Raw genomic sequence first — 19,534 nt, 5'->3', positions numbered from 1 at the left:
GTTAAAGCTATGGTTTTCCCAGTAGTGATGTATGGAAGTGAGAGCTGGACCATAAAGAAGGCTGATCACCAAAGAATGGATGCTTTTGAATTCTGGTGCTGGAGGAGACTCTTGAGAGTCCCATGGACTGCAAGAAGATCAAACCTCTCCATTCTGAAGGAAATCAGCCCTGAGTGCTCACTGGAAGGACAGATCCTGAAGCTGAGGCTCCAAGACTTTGGCCACCTCATGAGAAGAGAAGACTCCCTGGAAAAGACCCTGATGTTGGGAAAGATGGAGGGCACAAGGAGAAGGGGACGACAGAGGACGAGATGGTGGGACAGTGTTCTCGAAGCTGCCAGCATGAGTTTGACCAAACTGCGGGAGGCAGTGGAGAACAGAAGTGCCTGGCGTGCTCTGGTCCATGGGGTCACGAAGAGTCGGACACGACTAAATGACTAAACAACAACAACAACACCCCCCTGTGTAGGTGGGAAGACCACTAACAGAGGCGACGAGGTCACTTGTGACACATTAAAAAAAATAATTATTACGGCATAAGAGCTTCCACAAAGTAGAACCCGCTTCCATCAGTTGAGTGCTGCTTGGAGCCCCCCTCCCCTTTGAGTTAATAGACTTTTCACAGAGAATCTCTATATTCTAATAGTCTCTCAAACCTTTCAATTAATAACTGGCTGCCACGTACCTACGGGACCGCCTCTCCTGGTCTGCCCCGCGGGAGGACCTTAAGGTCCACAAATGACAACACTTTGGAGGTCCCAAGTCTCAAGGTGGTTAGGTTGGTCTCAACTAGGGCCAGGGCCTTTTCAGTACTGGCCCCAACCTGATGGAATGCTCTGTCACAAGAGACCAGGGTCCTGCAGGACTTGACATCTTTCCGCAGGGCCTGCAAGACAGAGCTGTTCCGTCTGGCCTTTGGTTTGGGCTCAGTCTGACCCTTATGTTTCCCTCCCCTTATGGTCTATTTTAAAATGAGGCTGCATTTTAAATTGCATTTTAACCTGTATTTTAAATTGGTTTTTTCTTTTTCTTTTTCTCCCCCCCCCATTTTGTTTTTACTGTGATTTTATTGGTGTTAGCCGCCCTGAAGCCGGCTCTGGCCAGGGAGGGCGGGGTATAAATAAAAATTTTTATTATTATTATTATAGTTACTGTATATAACTTTGGGTACCTCCAAATGGGCTTTGATTGTGGGATCGGGGTTCTTCATGCATATGGGCTTTTCAAAGCAACCACACGACCATTGTTAGCTTCAAGATGCCAGCCTGTATCATAGAATCCTAGAATATTAGAGATGGATGGGACCCCCAGTTGCATCTAGTCCACCCTCTGCAATGCAGGAGTCTCAGCTAAAGCATCTATGACAGATGGCCACCCAACTTCTGCTTAAAAACCTCCAAGGAAGGAGAGTCCCATCCTGCCTAATGTAATCCAGATTTATTATTCCTGAGGAAATTTTTCATAAGTTTTTTTAAAAAAACCTGTCGCCATCAACCCATTTGTCAAAATGGCCTGTTTTGCAGGATTAAGCCCCCATCCTGAAGACCTATTGTACATCTTCTTGTTGTTTTTAAATTTAATTTTATTTAACATAATTATTACAAAATACAAGCAAAATACTACAAATACATACATACATATATATTTCAGATAAGCACACATATATAAAAAAGAACAAAAAAGGAAGAAGGAAGAAGAAAAAATAAGAAGAAAAATTGGAAGAAGAAGAAAGGTTGGAAGAATTTCTTCCAAATTTATTCTACAAATATCTCGATAATAAAATTTCATTGACTGACTTCCATCACTTACACTGCCCTTACTATATACATTATATACACAGAAAAACAGATACAATTTTGCTTAAAATGTATATAGACCTATTGTACATCTTGAATGGTTTGGGGAAACACTTAGGAACTCATACGTTTAATCAGTTTGTCAGTTCACGATATCTTATATCAGCAAGGAGATTCCTTCCTACCAGAATGAACGCAAAGACATAATAATAATAATAATAATAATAATAATAATAATAATATTTTATTATTTATACCCCGCCCATCTGGCTGGGTTTCCCCAGCCACTGTGGGTGGCTCCCAGCAGAATATTAAAAAGACGATAAAACATCAGACATTCCCTAAACAGGACTGCCTACATAAAGCGTGTACAGCTTTCTACAGGACTAAATCACTTCCAGCAGCCAAGCTGAGCTTTCTGGATAATTCCTAATCTCTGGGAGTCTCCAAAATCTACTCTAGGGGCTAATTTAATGTGACACTATTAGCAGACCCCTCCATCTCTATGAATTTTGTTTGACGCCATGGACAAGAACTCATCCCCCTCCATCCCATAAACTTGTCCAGTCCCCTTTTAAAGCTGCCCAGGACCGCGACCTCCAGTGCTGCAAATTCCATAAATTAACTCTGCATTGTGTGAATAAGGGCCCCCTTTTGTCTGCCCTGAATGTGCTGTTAATCAATTTCATTTAGCCTCTCTATCTAGTCTATGGAGCATAACAGAGCAAGTGCAGAATTCTGCTTCATTTTTAACAAGTTACAATAGAAGTGGAGCGAGATCTAATTATTTCAGGAGGAAAAAGGGAAAGTATGAACGGATGATTAGTAATTTATTTCAAGTATTTTTATTCCACTCTTTAGCCAAGAAAGGGGGGAGGCTTCCAGAAGGCATAACAGATATCAGTAATAAGACACTTGCTGCCATTGGGCTAATGATCTAAAAGACATGGCACCAAAGGAAAAGGTTTTAGGAGGGAGAAGGAAAACACGGGCACTTGCTCTTAATCTTACAACCACCAGAAGGACTGGAAACATAGTCTCTGTCCCAAGAGACTAGGGCCCTGCAGGACTTGACATCTTTCCGCAGGGCCTGCAAGACAGAGCTGTTCCGCCTGGCCTTTGCTTTGGGCTCAGTCTGACCCTTATGTTTCCCTCCCCTTATGGTCTTGATTTATTGGCTACTTTTAAAATGAGGCTGCATTTTAAATTGCATTTTAACCTGTAATTTAAATTGGTCGTCCCCCCCGCCCCGTTATGTTTTTATTGTAATTTTACTGGTGTTAGCCGCCCTGAGCCCAGCTCTGGCCAGGGAGGGCGGGGTATAAATAAATAATATTATTATTATTATTATTATTATTATTATTATTATTATTATTATTATTACAGTGGTATCTCAGGTTACAGACGCTTCAGGTTACAGACTCCGCTAACCCAGAAATAGTGCTTCAGGTCAAGAACTTTGCTTCAGGATGAGAACAGAAATTGTGCTGCGGCAGCAGCAGGAGGCCCCATTAGCTAAAGTGGTGCTTCGGGTTAAGAACAGTTTCAGGTTAAGAACGGACCTCCGGAACGAATTAAGTACTTAACCCGAGGTACCACTGTATTATTATTATTTTATTATTATTAATATTATTATTTGTCCTGGTGACTGTGGGGCATTGCAGATTGCTCCTGCCAGAGGAACATAAGAGAAGTCCGCTGGATCAGGCCAGCTCTACAATTCTATGCTTTTATTACTGCAATGGTTGTTTCCATGTTGCTTATGGAGAGATTGCTAGGGCACCAGTCTCCATAGCGCCCCGGGGCCCAACAGGGCAGCACAGCTTTCAGCTGCCGCTATGCTAGAGCTGGCAATCTCCAGCGAGCAAAGTGATTCATTCATTCGGAATAAACTTGAAGCTTGCCTGGGCAGGGCTTTTGATAACTCTTTGAAGAAGAAGAAGTGGAGCTCAGGGAGGGGTGGGGAGGAAAGTCCTTGGGGAAAAGCACATAAATATGTAACCCGAGCAAGAGGATTTCAGGTTGCTTCAACCCCGTCTTGCTTTCCGCCCCTCCAGAACCTGAAATTCTAAGCTGGACAGCATGGTTTGCAAAATAATAATAATAATGGTGTTAGTTAAAGCAGGGGAGGGAGAGGAGGTGAAAAAATTAGAGGCTTTGGGAACATGGGGTGCTGGAACTGTGAGAGCTGAACTACAGTGTCTGGAATTCTTTGGGGGAAAAGGTCCTTTAAAGGTTTGATGTGGAGGCAACCACACTTGTTTCAGCTGCAGGAGGCTATCATAGCTGCAAATCTGGAACAGAAGAAAACCATTGTTTTAGACGACTTAGTCAGCGTGCATTGTGCCGTACAGAGAACGAGAGGGCAGATGCCTGCCCCAATGAGCTTACAATTCAAAATTTGACGCAGATGAAACAGTGGAAGAAGGGGAGGCCGATGCAAGCAGGGGAGTAAGGTCTAGCAGTGGTTTGGTTGCATATGTTTAGGCCCCATCTGCTTATTGTTGTTGTTTAGTCATGTCCAACTCTTCGCGACCCCATGGACAGGAGCACGCCATGCACTCCTGTCTTCCCCTGCCTCCCGCAGTCTGGTCAAACTCATGTTTGTAGCTTCGAGAACACTGTCCCACCATCTCGTCCTCTGTCGTCCCCTTCTCCTTGTGCCCTCCATCTTTCCCAACATCAGGATCTTTTCCAGGGAGTCTTCTCTTCTCATGAGGTGGCCAAAGTCTTGGAGCCTCAGCTTCAGGATCTGTCCTTCCAGTGAGCACTCAGGGCTGATTTCCTTCAGAATGGAGAGGTTTAATCTTTTTGCAGTCCATGGGACTCTCAAGAGTCTCCTCCAGCACCAGAATTCAAAAGCATCCATTCTTCGGCGATCAGCCTTCTTTATGATCACTGCCTTGCCGTGGCGAAGGGGCTTGAATAACTCAGAGAAGCTATGAACTATGCCGTGCAGGGCACTCAAGATGAACAGGTCATAGTGGAGAGTTTTGACCAAACGTGATCCACCTGGAGCAGGAACCGGCAAGCCACTCCAGTATCCCTGCCATAAAACTCCATGGACAAAGACAACAGGCCCCATCTGCACTAGCTATTTAAAGCAGTATCATACCACTTTGAGCAGTCAGGACTTCTCCCAAAGAATCCTGGGACCTGTAGTTTGTTACAGGTCCTGAGAGTTGCTAGGAGAGCCCTGTTCTTCCCAAAGTGCTTGAGCTCCGTGACAGCGTGGCACAGTGGTGCCTTTGCAGTGGACATCCTTTGGCTGGCTCAGGGTGGTGGATCTGGGAAGTATTGGAATATAAGCATGGGGAGGTAATGCGGGAAAAGGCCACAGGATGCTTTGAAGGTCAGGCCAAGGCACTATTTGCTAGATCTGGGTGCATATTACACTGCAAAGGTTTGTCCAGACTGAGTTGCTGAAAACATTGTTTTTTCTGTCCTTTTTTTTTTAAAAAGGTCCACTTTGACCAGTTTAAAGAAGCCCTCATCCTCATCTTGTCCAGGACATTAACGAATGAAGAGTCCTTCCAAGAACCAGGTAAGAACCAGATCACTGATAGGCTTGGATTCTGGCAACAGTAAGGGAAGTGGATTGCGGAAAGCATGACGGAGCTCAGATCCATGTCTGAAGGTGTTCCAGAGCTTCTCGGTTTACACTGTTTTGCTCTAAACTCAGGGGCCTCGCTTTAGGCATCTTCCCGCCCCAGCAACAGTGCAGAGTTTCCTAAACTTGGGTCCCCAGCTGTTGTTGGACTACAACCCCCATCATCCCTAACTGGAAGGACCTATGGTCAGGGATGATGGGAATTATAATCTAAAAACAGCTGAGGTCCGAAAACAGCTGGGAAACACTGCTCTTGAGTTATTTTTGCAGCACATCCTGAGCCAGGCTCTCGATTTGTCTAGTTCAGGGTTACCTACACTGGCAGGCAGCAGCTCTCAGGGGTTTCAGACCAAGCCCTGCCTGGACATGCTGCCAGGATTTGAATACTTCTGCATGCAAAGCAGGTGATTAACCTATTGAGTCCCACCCTTCCTCCAAGCAGCATACCTGGGAGAGTGCTCTCTTGCTCCTAAAATAGCTACCCAGGTGTACCAAGCCTGGCCACCGTTCACAATGACAGGAATGTGCACAGAGGATTTTCTTCTGCCCATTTCCCAGGGCTACAGGCGCATGTCTGTGCTTGCAAAGCAAACATTTTTTAAAACCGACTTGGTTTAGTCACGCAAAACAAATACTTCACTGCAGGGTAACTAAAGGAGACATCGCCGACAAGAGGCACTGAGGCAAAAAATCCGGAGTTCCTGCAGCTTCTGTTTCTTTTCTATTTTCCATCTAACTTGCCGATGCATTTAGGGGGAAAAAGAGATGGAACTTCTGCAACTTTTAGTGAAGACGTGCAGAGATGGGCGGCCTGTTTGGCAAGGCTTGGGAGGGGGTGATGCCAAACTCTCGGTGGTGGGTGATTTGTCTATCCATTGAGGTTCTGGTCATCCTACCAGCTAGAGCAGAGGTCAGCAAACTTTTTCAGCAGAGGGCCGGTCCACTGTCCCTTAGACCTTGTGGGGGGCCGGGCTATATTTAGGAAAAAAATAATGAACGAATTCCTATGCCCCATAAATAACCTAGAGATGCATTTTAAATAAAAGCACACATTCTGCTCATATAAGAACACCAGGCAGGCCCCACAAATAACCCAGAGATGCATTTTAAATAAAAGGACACATTCTACTCATGTAAAAACACGCTGATTCCCGGACCGTCCGTGGGCCAGATTGAGAAGGCGATTGGGCCAGATCTGGCCCCCGGGCTTTAGGTTGCCAACCCATGAGCTAGAGCAATGATAGGGAGTCTCTGGCCCACGGTCCTAATTTGCATCTCAAGGTTGCTTTCTTCAAGGTACATCCTCCTGCCCTACAGTTGGTGTCCCTATAAGATGTGAGCTGTGGGGCAGGTGTGGCGGCACCTGCGTAGCCCCGAGTCCTTTCCCTGAGTGGTTCAATTTCAGGGGGTGCTGTTGGCGGTTGGCCGATGTGCCTCTGGGTACCAGGAGAGGGCTGTCTAAGGACATCTTGGAGGCGTTTGGTTGGTCACTGTGGGAAATGGGTTGCCAGCCTAGAGACATGTTTCAGGCCTTTTAAACCATGACTGTGGCAATTGATTTCCATCATTTTCCTGTGCTTTTTTTTAAAAAAAAGGACAATGTGATTTTATTTAATGATTTAAGGCTGCAGTCCTAACTCCATTTCCCTGGGGGCAAACCCCATTTAAGTCAATAGGGCTGACTCCCGAGTAGACGTGGTTAGGATTGTGCCATAATTGTCTGTTTGTTTGTGTGCATTTATGTGTTGCCCTGGGAGTAGCCATTGCTGTTGTTTTTTGAATGAAACGATTGAAGAATAATGAAACACAAAGCTGGTCTCTGGCTTCCTGCCTTGGAACAAAACCCCGGAACTGTTTACATCTCGCTGGTGTAATTGGTTCTTAAAAGTTTGTAAACCACTTGGAAGCCTATTTGGGCATTAAGTGGTGTATATTTATTTTATTGCTATCATTTATTATTACGTTAATATCCCACCTCTTCTCAAAGTGTACCTTGGTCTCCCAGGTCCCAGTCCAGCATTTTAACCAATGTTATTGTTGTTGTTTAGTCGTTTAATCGTGTCCGACTCTTCATGACCCCCTGGACCAGAGCACGCCAGGCACTCCTGTCTTCCACTGCCTCCCGCAGTTTGGTCAAACTCATGCTGGTAGCTTCGAGAACACTGTCTAACCATCTCGTCCTCCGTCGTCCCCTTCTCCTTGTGTTCTCCATCTATCCCAACATCAGGGTCTTTTCCAGGGAGTCTTCTCTTCTCATGAGGTGGCCAAAGTATTGGAGTCTCAGCTTCAGGATCTGTCCTTCCAGTGAGCACTCAGGGCTGATTTCCTTCAGAATGGAGAGGTTGGATCTTCTTGCTGTCCATGGGACTCTCCAGAGTCTCCTCCAGCACCATAATTCAAAAGCATCAATTCTTTGGCGATCAGCCTTCTTGATGGTCCAGCTCTCACTTCCATACATCACTAGTGGGAAAACCATGGCTTTAACTATACGGACCTTTGTTGGCAAGGTGATGCCTCTGCTTTTTAAGATGCTGTCTAGGTTTGTCATTGCTTTTCTCCCAAGAAGCAGGTGTCTTTTCATTTCGTGACTGCTGTCACCCTCTGCAGTTCACTTCAGGATGCGAACGGGGCTCCGGAACGGATCCCATTCGCATCCAGAGGTACCACTGTACATGTGAAAAGGATCTAGGGGACTTAGTGGACCACAAGCTTAACATGAGTGTGATGCTGCAGCAAAAAAAGCTAATGCCATTCTAGGCTGTATCAACAGAAGTCTAGTGTCAAGGAAAGTCATAGTTCTGCTTGATTCTGTCTTGGTCAGACCACACCTGGAGTACTGAGTCCAATTCTGGTCTCCGCAGTTTAAGAAGGATGTTGAGAAGCTGGAAGGTGGGCAGAGGTGGGTGACCAGGATGATCAAGGGTCTGGAAACGAAGCCTTGTGAGGAACGGTTGAGGGAATCGAGGATGTTTAGCCTGGAAAAGAGGAGACTGAGAGGAGATAAGATAGCCATCTTCAAATAATTCTATGATTCTATGAGACCCCTGCGGGCAAGGGAGGGGAGGTCGATTTTGGTCTCTGTGATGTCAGGAGCCTGAGAGGTGGGAAGGAGGAGATGGTAGCTTTGCCCAGGGCCGGATTTAGGTTTGATGAGGCCCTGAGCTACTGAAGGTAATGGGGCCCTTTATCTGCCCAGCTGTCCTTTGTCAACAACAAATTTTCACTGTTTTTTGTGTTGAATATATGCTATATGGTCATTTGTGGACCTAATAGGTATCTCAAGCCATTTGCACATAACAGTCCATGCAGAATGTAGGCACCCTATACAGTGGTACCTCTGGTTGCGAACAGGATATGTTCCGGAGGCCCGTTCACAACATGAAAAGAGCGCAACCCGCAGCAGCGTGTCTGCGCACGCACGGGTTGCGATTCCTCGCTTCTGTGCATGGACATGATGTCATTTTGCGCGTCTGCGCATGCACGAGCGGCGAAACCCGGAAGTAACCCTTTCCGGTACTTCTGGGTCGCTGCGGGATGTATCCTGAAGGAATGTAACATGAAGAGGGCGTAACATAAGGTATGACTGTATATAGAAATGAGCAAAGCAGTGATATATGAGGGAGCAGGCCAGCAGGCGGGGCCCATGACTTACATCATAGGAGCCTACACAACACAAAACACTGTTGCTGGATGTAGGTTTTATTTTATTTGTTTTTTATCTTATATTTTGGAAATGTACAGCCAGGTTTTTTTCCTCTTTAAATTTTTCGGGGGGAGCCCCAAGAGAGTGGGGCCCTAAGCTAGAGCCTGTTTAGCTTATATGTAAATCCGGCACTGGCTTTGCCCGCTGGCCAGATCCAGCTCCTCTTTGAATTTCTGTTTTTTTCTCTACAATTGAGAGGTATACAAATAAACAGATTGCCAAGATTGCTGCACAACGCTCAAATCTAGCAGGTTCCCACCCTGGGCAGGGCTCTGTGGCCCATCAAGGGGAATTATGTTGGCTCACTGAGGAGCCAAGGCTTGCACCCTGCAAGTATGGGGCAGAAGGTACTAGAAGGGAATTCATGCAACTCCTGTTTGTTCTTCAGAGCCAGGCCAGAAACAGCCCCTCAAGTGGCGCTGAAGAATTTGGAACTGACGGGCCTTCAATACTGCATGGAATGTGAAAAACCCTAGGTGTGGTTACTCCCAGAATCACAATTGCATGCCAAATCTTTAATATTCAATGCTGTATTGTTTTTAACACTCGATTGGGAGCTGCCCAGAGTGACTGGGGAAACTCAGCCAGATGAGCGGGGTATAAACAATAAATTAATGTTATTGTTATTGTTATTATTAACACAACATCACACTAGCGGCAGAAGAACACCTCTCAGTTTGGTCCAGAAATAATCCCATTTGACTGATCGCTTGGCAGGATGTACACTGTTAAGAGATAACCCCAGTCAATCTGGATTATTTTTGGACCATGAGGTCTGTGGTTGCGTCTGGCGTCCCGACACAAAGAGGGGCTCACTTTCCCTCCTTGACAGGGATGGCAGCAGCTAGACCTGGACTGAGGCCTCTTGTGCCCGTTCCCAGAGGGCAGGAAAAAAGGTAAGAAACAAAACAAAACTAGGAACTCAGGTCAAGACAGAAGCGACGGAGCAGCCCTGATCATTCAAAACATGACAAAAAATGTGACTATGTATTTAGGAAGAAGGCCCTGGGATATCTAGGTAGAGAAAGACAAGGCAAATTCAGTAACAGAGGTCCTGGAGGCTGTTTATTGAACCAAAGCCTTTGGTTCTGTTATTACTTATTTTATTATACTAATATTAGTGTGGTGTATGCTGAGAAAGGTCCATTTAGTTAAAGCCATGGTTTTCCCAGTAGTGATGTATGGAAGTGAGAGCTGGACCATAAAGAAGGCTGATCGCCGAAGAATGGGTGCTTTTGAATTCTGGTGCTGGAGGAGACTCTGGAGAGTCCCATGGACTGCAAGAAGATCACACCTCTCCATTCTGAAGGAAATCAGCCCTGAGTGCTCACCGGAAGGACAGATCCTGAAGCTGAGGCTCCAGTACTTTGGCCACCTCATGAGAAGAGAAGACTCCCTGGAAAAGACCCTGATGCTGGGAAAGATGGAGGGCAGAAGGAGAAGGAGACGACAAAGGACGAGATGGTGGGACAGTGTTCTCGAAGCTACAAACATGAGTTTGACCAAACTGCGGGAGGCAGTGGAAGACAGGAGTGCCTGGCGTGCTCTGGTCCATGGGGTCACGAAGAGGCGGACACGACTAAATGACTAAAGAACAACACCAAAAGGATAACATGCTATGTTAAAAAAAGAGACTGAAACACAAACTTGCCCCTTGTGTCCTTTGACATTACAATCATGCCATTTATTTAAAAATAAAGGAAAAAACACCTTAGCACCCTAAGGTGGGTGTGTATTTCAGAAGCACACACTCGCAGCCTTCAGAAATCGAGTCACTTTCAGGTTTTATTACAATCCGCCGGCCTACAGGTTTTGTTAAATAAATAATCAGAAATCAAGAGCGTCTCTATTCCACAGACACACATCCCCGCTCAAATCTGAGTTGTGTGTATATGTGCAAAGAAAGTCAATATGAGGTTTCTTTTCCCCCCTTGCAGAGAAGCCTTGCATCTGATGTCGATACATAACAAAGCATAGCCCCTGGCGATGGCTGGTTGTGGGGGGGCCAGCAGTTGGGCTGGCAGGGGAGGGGGCAGGTTACAGCTCTCCGCCTGCTGATTCCCTTCATTGAATGGAGTCAGCCGCAGCATCTGCAGGATCCACAGCAGCCCAGGGCCTCCGATATCCAGAGCGCTCCCCCCATTTTTTAATGGCTGCAGACTTTGGCTTGAGCCATAAAAATTCATGCATAGCCAACGGCATGGAGGTTGCCTTCAATGGACCTCTCTTCTCTTCCTTCCAGACTTGCTCAGGAGGCTGAAGAGGCAAGAGGTTTGTGTGTGTGTGTAGAAAATGATCTTATTTATTTATTTATTTAGCTGTTCGGTTCCAATTACGCGTTGCTTTCCGTAACATATCTCGAAGCGATCTTGCAGCAAAAAGCAACAGCGAGCGCCATTCCATACGTCAACAAAACCAAAACTGCAATTTTGAAATCCACCGCAGATACAGACTGGAGGAGATAGTTGTTTGTATTTATTGATATCTTTCTAAGGTTTCGTGCCTGTCCTTCACCGACGGACTGCAGCAATTAAAAACGAGGGAAAGAATTCCAGACGAAAGCAGCGCAGTAGAGATTAAACAAAAGAGAAGAGCTGGCCCCACAAAAACCCCTTAATAAGGTGTGAGCATGGCTACCAGCTTGGATATTATTTAAAAGGGGGATCAGGAAAGCTCATGAAGGATAAGGATACTAGCTATAGTGGTTGTGTTAGGAAGCTGCCTCATATTACGAGTCAAGCCATTGGGCATATCGAGCTCAGGGCTGTCTGCACGGACTGGCAGCCTCTCCCAGTGGTACCTGGAGATGTCGGGGATTGAACCTGGAAACTTTTGTATAATAATAATAATATGGGATAATATGGGACGGGGCGATATGGGATTGGGGGGACAACTCCCATCTCTTGCGGGGGCGCAATTAGTGCCAGCACCGTCCGTTAAGAGTTTGGGTGTAATCTTCGACACCTCCCTTTCCATGGAGGCACAGATTGCAGCTATAAGAAAGGTGGCATTTTTCCATCTCCGCCAAGCTAAGCAGTTGGCTCCTTACCTCTCTCGCCCTGACCTAGCCACTGTGATCCACGTGACGGTCACCTCCAGACTGGATTATTGTAACTCGCTCTACGTGGGGCTGCCCTTGAGACTGACCCAAAAACTCCAGCGGGTGCAGAATGCTGCAGCAAGACTCCTTACGAGGTCTTCGCTGCGAGATCACATTCATCCGGTGCTATACCAGCTGCACTGGCTCCCGGTGGAGTACAGGATCAGGTTTAAGGTGCTGGTTTTAACCTTTAAAGCCCTATACGGCCTAGGACCCTCGTACCTATGGGACCACCTCTCCTGGTATGTCCCACGGAGGACCTTACGGTCTTCAAACAAAAACATCTTGAAGGTCCCAGGCCACAGAGAAGTTAGGCTGGCCTCAACCAGAGCCAGGGCTTTTTCGGCTGTGGCCCCGATCTGGTGGAACGCTCTGTCACAAGAGACTAGGGCCCTACGGGACTTGACATCTTTCCGCAGGGCCTGCAAGACAGAGCTGTTCCACCAGGCCTTTGGCCAGGGCACAACCTGACTCCCTCCTATGGCAATCTTCGCGGAGCTCTGGCCCAATGGTTGCCAGTGGCTTGAATTAATTAATTTTATAATGAATGATTTTAGAGTGTTGTTTAAGCTGTACTTTTGTACTGTTTTATTGTTGTTAGCCGCCCTGAGCCCGGCTTTGGCTGGGGAGGGCGGGATATAAATAAAATTTATTATTATTATTATTAATTAATTAATAATCATAATAATATTTATTTATTTACACCAGGCTTCCTCAACCTCGGCCCTCCAGATGTTTTTGAGACTACAATTCCCATGATCCCTGACCACTGATCCTGCTAGCTAGGGATCATGGGAGTTGTAGGCCAAAAACATCTGGAGGGCCAAGGTTGAGGAAGCCTGATTTATAGCCCGCCCATCTGGCTGGGTTTCCCCAGCCACTCCAACAAAAAATTAAAAATACATTAAAACATCAGTCATTAAAAACTTTCCGAAACAGGGCTGCCTTCAGATGCCTTCTGAACGTCAGATAGTTGTTTATTTCTTTGACATCTGGTGGGAGGGCGTTCCACAGGGCGGGCGCCACCACCGAGAAGGCCCACTGCCTGGTTCCCTGTAACTTTGCTTCTCACAATGAGGGAACCGCCAGAAGGCCCTCGGCGCTGGACCTCAATGTCTGGGCTAGACAATGGGGGTGGAGACGCTCCTTTGGGTATACTGCACCGAGGCTATTTAGGGTTTTAAAGGTCAGCACCAACACTTTGAATTGTGCTTGGAAACATATAATAATAATAATAATAATAATAATAATAATAATAATAATAATAATTTATTTATACCCCGCCCATCTGGGCGGCTTCCAACTGAATATTAAAAACAATACAGCATCAGACATTAAAAACTTCCCTAAATAGTTGTCTTTTGTTGTCAGTTGTCAGTTGTCTTTTAAAAGTAAAATAGTTGTTTATTGCCTTGAAATCTGCTGGGAGGGCGTTCCACAGGGCGGGCGCCACTACCAAGAAGGCCCTCTGCCTGGTTCCCTGTAGCTTTGCTTCTCGCAATGAGGGAACCACCAGAAGGCCCTCAGCGCTGGACCTCAGTGTCTGGGCTCAGCAATGGGGGTGGAGACGCTCCTTCAGGTATACAGGATATATATACAGAGATGTATAAAAGAGGGTGCTCCACCTCTGAGCCACAGCACTTCCCCTGACGGTTATGCCTCCTCTGTCAAGTCAAATGACATCATTCTTGCACTTGGCTCCTGCTTTCGGGCTTCTCCGAGGTATCTGGCCACTAGGAGATCAGGATGCTGGACTACACGGGTCATTGGTCTGATCCAGCGCAAGATTTCTCCTTTTGCAGTTGACCACTTCAAATTGTAGCGTGGGGCTTCTGTGAGTCAGTGCTCTTCTGTGGGGATGAGTGGAAGGAAGCCAGCGTGTCAGGGAGAATATAAGAGCAGCAGGATTTTTCTTCCTGTCTTCTAGCTTTATCTGGAAAGGTGTGTGCAGGTGTGGGCATTCAGTCACCTGGCTTACTAGTCATACATGTGGCTTGCTAGCAGTACATGGGTAAAGGGATCTAGGAGTCTTAGTGGATCACAAGCTGGACATGAGTCAACAGTGTGATGCTGCAGCAAAAAAAGCTAATGCTATTCTAGGCTGCATCAACAGAAGTCTAGTGTCCAGATCAAGGGAAGTAATAGTCCCATTCTAATCTGCCTTGGTCAGACCACACCTGGAATACTGTGTCCAGTCCTGGGTGCCACAATTTAAGAAGGATGTTGACAAGCTGGAAGGTGTGCAGAGGAGGGCAATTAACATGATCAAGGGTCTAGAAGCCAAGCCTTATGAGGAACAGTTGAAGGAGCTGGGTATGTTTAGCCTGGAGAAGAGAAGACTGAGAGGAGAGATGATAGCCATCTTCAAATACAGTGGTACCTCAGGTTACATACGCTTCAGGTTACAGACTCCGCTAACCCAGAAATAGTGCTTCAGGTTAAGAAGGTTGCTTCAGGATGAGAACAGAAATCGTGCTCCAGCGGCGCGGCGGCAGCAGGAGGAGGCCCCATTAGCTAAAGTGGCGCTTCAGGTTAAGAACAGTTTCAGGTTAAGAACGGACCTCCGGAACGAATTAAGTACTTAACCCAAGGTACCACTGTATCTAGAGGCTGTCACATGGAAGATGGCACAGGCTTGTTTTTTCCTGCTCTGGAGGGCAGGACTCGAACCCGTGGCTTCAAATTACAAGAAAGGAGATTCCGACTATGATTCTATGTGGACCCCCACTTGTAATCTGAACAGGTGCAGGCAAACCCATTCCTTCAATAGTTTGCGTTGCAGTATCTTTAAAGTTGTTGTCACAAGGGGATGCTGGCATAGCTGAGCAGGACTTCCTTTGTTGCTTTGGCTGAAGAAAACCTGGGCTAAGTAATAATAATAATAATAATAATAATAATAATAATAATAATAATTTATTATTTATACCCCGCCCATCTGGCTGGGCCTCCCCAGCCACTCTGGGCGGCTTCCATAAAAACCAAAAATACACTAAAATATCACACGTTAAAAACTTCCCTGAACAGGGCTGCCTTAAGATGTCTTCTGAATGTCAGGTAGTTGTTTATCGCTTTGACATCTGCTGGAAGGGCGTTCCACAGGGCGGGCGCCACTACCGAGAAGGCCCTCTGCCTGGTTCCCTGTAGCTTTGCTTCTCGCAATGAGGGAACCGCCAGAAGGCCCTCAGCACTGGACCTCAGCGTCCGGGCAGAATGATGAGGGTGGAGACGCTCCTTCAGGTATACTGAACCGAGTCTCGCAAGGAGGTCTGTTGTCACAGTGCCCTGGCAATTCCCCCCAGATCTCTCCTGGCACAGGACACACACACGTACACACACCATGGTGGGTTAGCTTCTCTCTGCTTTGGAGAAATCTAATTGCGCTTTGCTGTGATGAAATAACCCCCCCACCCCAATTTTTCAAGGCAAAGCAAGAAAATGAACGGGCCATAGAGAATCTACCAGAGCTAACATGGCAGAGAGATTCTGTAGGCTACCAATTGCCAGCAGCCCAGCTTTAATGGTGATGATAAGGTTTGCTTTTGTTCTTCTGGGTCTTATTTAATCAGCCTGTCTCGTTTCTGATTTTCCCTATCTGCGCACTTCATCGTATGGCTTTCATGTCCAGGCTCCAGCTGCAGGAAATCTTGTTAAAATTGCCTTGTTCAAACACCCGCACGCCCGCCTGCGTTCCCCAGGGTTTGCAATATGCATGGATGGGGTGCAAGTCCGGGGAAGTCGGGGAGGGGGGATAGAGAGAGGATATCAAAGGGTTCCTGGTCCTGTGTATTTTATAATTCATTGCATAGCTAAGCTGCCGAATACATTTGCACTAACAAGCTCGGAGAGGGAATTTGTATAAAAGGGATCGCCACGGCGACACTGGAGGTGCTCTCAGTCTGCGCTTCCAAAGGATTTCTCGGAGTATTCTAATATGTGCCCCGTCTTTCTGTCTCCTCATCTCATGCTGCTGAATCCTTGCAATTTTACGATCGGTTTATTTTTTGCTCTTTGGAGAGGCCCCAGAATAAAACCATTCTTAAAAACATCGGATTTCAACAAAAAGCCTAGCGGGGAGGAAATCAGGTTGTAGCCACAACAGCATGAAGGGCCAATAACAAGGCCTGGCTAAATAAAAACACCTTCGCCTGATGCCAAAAAGATGTTGGCTCCGGGGAGATGGTCACATTTCTCCCGCGGTTTCTTGCAAGTGAGGTCAGGCATACGATGGTGCAGAAAAGTAGCCTAGTTGGTCAAAGGGCTTGTTTGGTAAACAGGAAATCCTGGGTTCAGATCCCGTTGGTGTCTGTTGGTTGGTTTGGGCTTAGCTCAGCTCAGTTTGGAAGCACCTGCTTTGCATTGCAGTGTAGCCTTATTAGACTTTACCGATTGGTGGGGTCTGCGTTGCTCCTGGACGGGAGGAAGGAAGTCAAATGACACCAAGGTCTGGTTCAGAGAAAGAGTTTATTCTGCTCTCCGGATAGCAGAAGGCACTTGCGCGGTCAGTCCATAGCAAGTCCAAAGAAATGAGAGATTCCATGCAGTATATATATCCTCCAGGCACCCTCTCCCCGCTTCCCCAGGAATCCAGCCACGTGAGCTTATACACGTAAGTTGACATCACAGATGTTCCTGTTCCTGTACTCTTGACCATAAAAGGGTGTTCGTGTTCCTGTATTCCTTATCTTGGGGTAAGAAGGTCACCAACTCGAAGAGCACTCCTGGCACCGTTCCCAGGGAGCTGACAAGGTCTGTGCGTCAGTGTGGTCAGGATGTAAGATAAGACCCAGATGTGTCATCTTTGCTCCACTTTGGAACTGACAAGGCCATTCATTAGGAGTCACAGACTGATAAAGGAGAGAGCTTTGTTTATACAGCTGGGTTCCTGTTATACATTTGCTCAAGAGCTCAAGTTAATGTTTTTTAGCTAATGCACCCTTATAGAAGGAAAAATGGGATTTTGGGGCCCGTTTCAGACTGACTGCACAGTCAGATTTTAGATTTGGGAAACCCATTCCTTCAGCAGAAGTTGCACAATTCAGTTCCTGGCATCTTCAGGTACGACTGGGAATGTCTGCTGCCTGCAGCCCTGGAGAGCAACTGCCAGTCCGTGCCTGCATTACTGAACTAAGTGGACCCAATGGCTTGACACAGTATAAGGCAGCTTCCTCTGTTCCTAGAGGAATACGAAAACTCTTGCATCACTCCCAGGGCAGGGGCATCTCTTCCTGGAGAGATTATCATATTTTTTGCTCTATAAGACGCACCAGACCACAAGACGCACCTAGTTTAAGGAGGGGGAAAATAAGAAAAAAAATATTCTGAATCTCAGAAGCCAGAACAGCAAGAGGGATCGCTGCGCAGCGAAAGCAGCAATCCCTCTTGCTGTTCTGGCTTCTGGGAAAGCTGCGCAGCCTGCATTCGCTCCATAAGACGCACACACATTTCCCCTTACTTTTTAGGAGGGAAAAAGCGAGTCTTATAGAGCAAAAAATACGCTACCTAATGTCTCGGATTCTGTCTCTTGCTTGCAGATTCTTCCCCAGAAGCCCAGCCCAAATACATCAAAGGTGGGAAGCGCTATGGGAGGCGATCTCTGCCGGAGTTTCAGAAATCCGTGGAGGACTTTGCGGAGGTGACGGTGATTGAGCCTCTGAATGAGGAAGCCCAGCCATCTTGCATCTCCAACAATGACTGCGAGGAGGTAAAGGATTTTAATAGCAACCTTGGTGGATAAAGAGAGTCGAGATGGGAGCTCAGATTGAAAGAGGGAGTGTGTGTGTGTGTCCCTGTCCCTGTGTGCATTTAAGGTAGTTTATGGTCTCCATAAACTTAAACTCTTAAGCTGAGGCTCCAAGACTTTGGCCACCTCATGAGAAGAGAAGACTCCCTGGAAAAGACCCTGATGTTGGGAAGATGAAGGGCACAAGGAGAAGGGGACGACAGAGGACGAGATGGTGGGACAGTGTTCTCGAAGCTACCAGCATGAGTTTGACCAAACTGCGGGAGGCAGTGGAAGACAGGAGTGCCTGGCGTGCTCTGGTCCAGGGGGTCACGAAGAGTCGGACACGACTAAACGACTAAACAACAACAACAACATGGTCTCCAATTGTTGTGTCAAGTTTATCACCCTGTTGACAGAACTATATTTAAATCCCCTGGAGACATGCCTCTTTATATGGGGGTTTGCTTGTTTCTGACATGATTGGTCTTGAGCAAAAGCATATAGAAGAGGCTGCCTCACTAGGGGAATCATATAAATGTAGTGTTGGAAGGGACCCCAAAGGCCATCTAGTCCAACCCCCTATAATGCAGGGAGGACTGAGAATTACTCCTGACAAGCATGTGTGAAGCCAGCTGTTTTCGTTCTTATTTATTTATTGAATTTATATACCGTCCTATACATGGAAGTCTCAAGGCGGTTTACAAAAAGATCACATTATATAAAATCAGAATAAAAACAAGAACCCAATAATACACACACACACACACACACACACACACACACCGCAAAAAAGAGCCACATTTTAAAAGGGTATAGGATGTTGATCAGGTCAACCAAAGGCCTGGTTAAAAAGGAACATTTTTGCATGGCGCCTAAAGCTGTATAATGAAGGCGCCAGGAAAACTTCCCTGGGGAGAGCATCCCACAGACGGGGAGCCACTGCAGAGAAGGCCCCGTTCTTGTGTTCCCACCCTCCAGACCTCTTAAGGAGGAGGCACACGAAGGAGGGCCTCAGAAGATAATCTCAGGGTCCGGGTAGGTTCATATGGAAAGAGGCGGTCCTTGAGTTCCCAAGTTCTGTAGCCTTTTTCTGCACACCAGATGTCTGTGTTGGAGAACGGACCTTGCAAAAGTGCTGTCATATTTCAATCAATCCTCCCCCCCCCCCATTTGCCCCGGTGTTGGTCCTGATGGGATAAGGCAGGCTCAGAAATTTCAGAACCATGGAGAGCTCCAACTGAGCAAGTTGCTCCAACAAAGGCCTCTGCTTGTCCCACCTCCTGTCTGCCAGGCTCCACAATCCTTGGCTCCCAGGCCTCCCACCCCTGTACTTCTTACGCTGCCACACCAGTGAGATGCTGTGGGAGGCATCTGCTTCCCCAAGATCGGAGGAAGGTGCCCACGAGAGTCCTGGTTTTCCCCTGGCAGTGTGGGAGATGGTTCTGTGGACTCCTTTCTGTCCGCTCCAGGCTCTGTGACCTCCTGATCTCCAAGAGCCTCAGTCTGATCCTCGGCCAGTGACTACAGCCTCTGACTCTGTGTCCTGCTTGCTGCTGGACTCTGGACTCGCGACACCGTCCCATGTGCCCACTGCGCCCTCTCT

The 19,534-nt window shown here is 46.9% G+C and overlaps 1 protein-coding gene across 17 annotated transcripts in view; it reads left to right on the top strand.

The window, feature by feature from the left end:
- Window positions 1-19,534, top strand: part of NIN (ninein) — a 131,843-nt gene that overhangs the window by 34,839 nt on the left and 77,470 nt on the right. For all 17 annotated transcript variants that reach the window (XM_053386586.1, XM_053386331.1, XM_053386241.1 and 14 more), the window contains 2 exons: window positions 5,259-5,340; window positions 17,741-17,910. In XM_053386586.1, the coding sequence (XP_053242561.1) occupies window positions 5,259-5,340; window positions 17,741-17,910 (252 nt within the window). The remainder of the gene's footprint in view (window positions 1-5,258; window positions 5,341-17,740; window positions 17,911-19,534) is intronic.

The sequence above is a fragment of the Podarcis raffonei genome, chromosome 1 (assembly GCF_027172205.1).
Source record: "Podarcis raffonei isolate rPodRaf1 chromosome 1, rPodRaf1.pri, whole genome shotgun sequence".
NCBI classification, from domain to species: Eukaryota; Metazoa; Chordata; class Lepidosauria; order Squamata; family Lacertidae; genus Podarcis; species Podarcis raffonei.
Note: the sequence above shows the minus strand (reverse complement) of the source record. Positions and strands in the feature narration are given on the sequence as shown.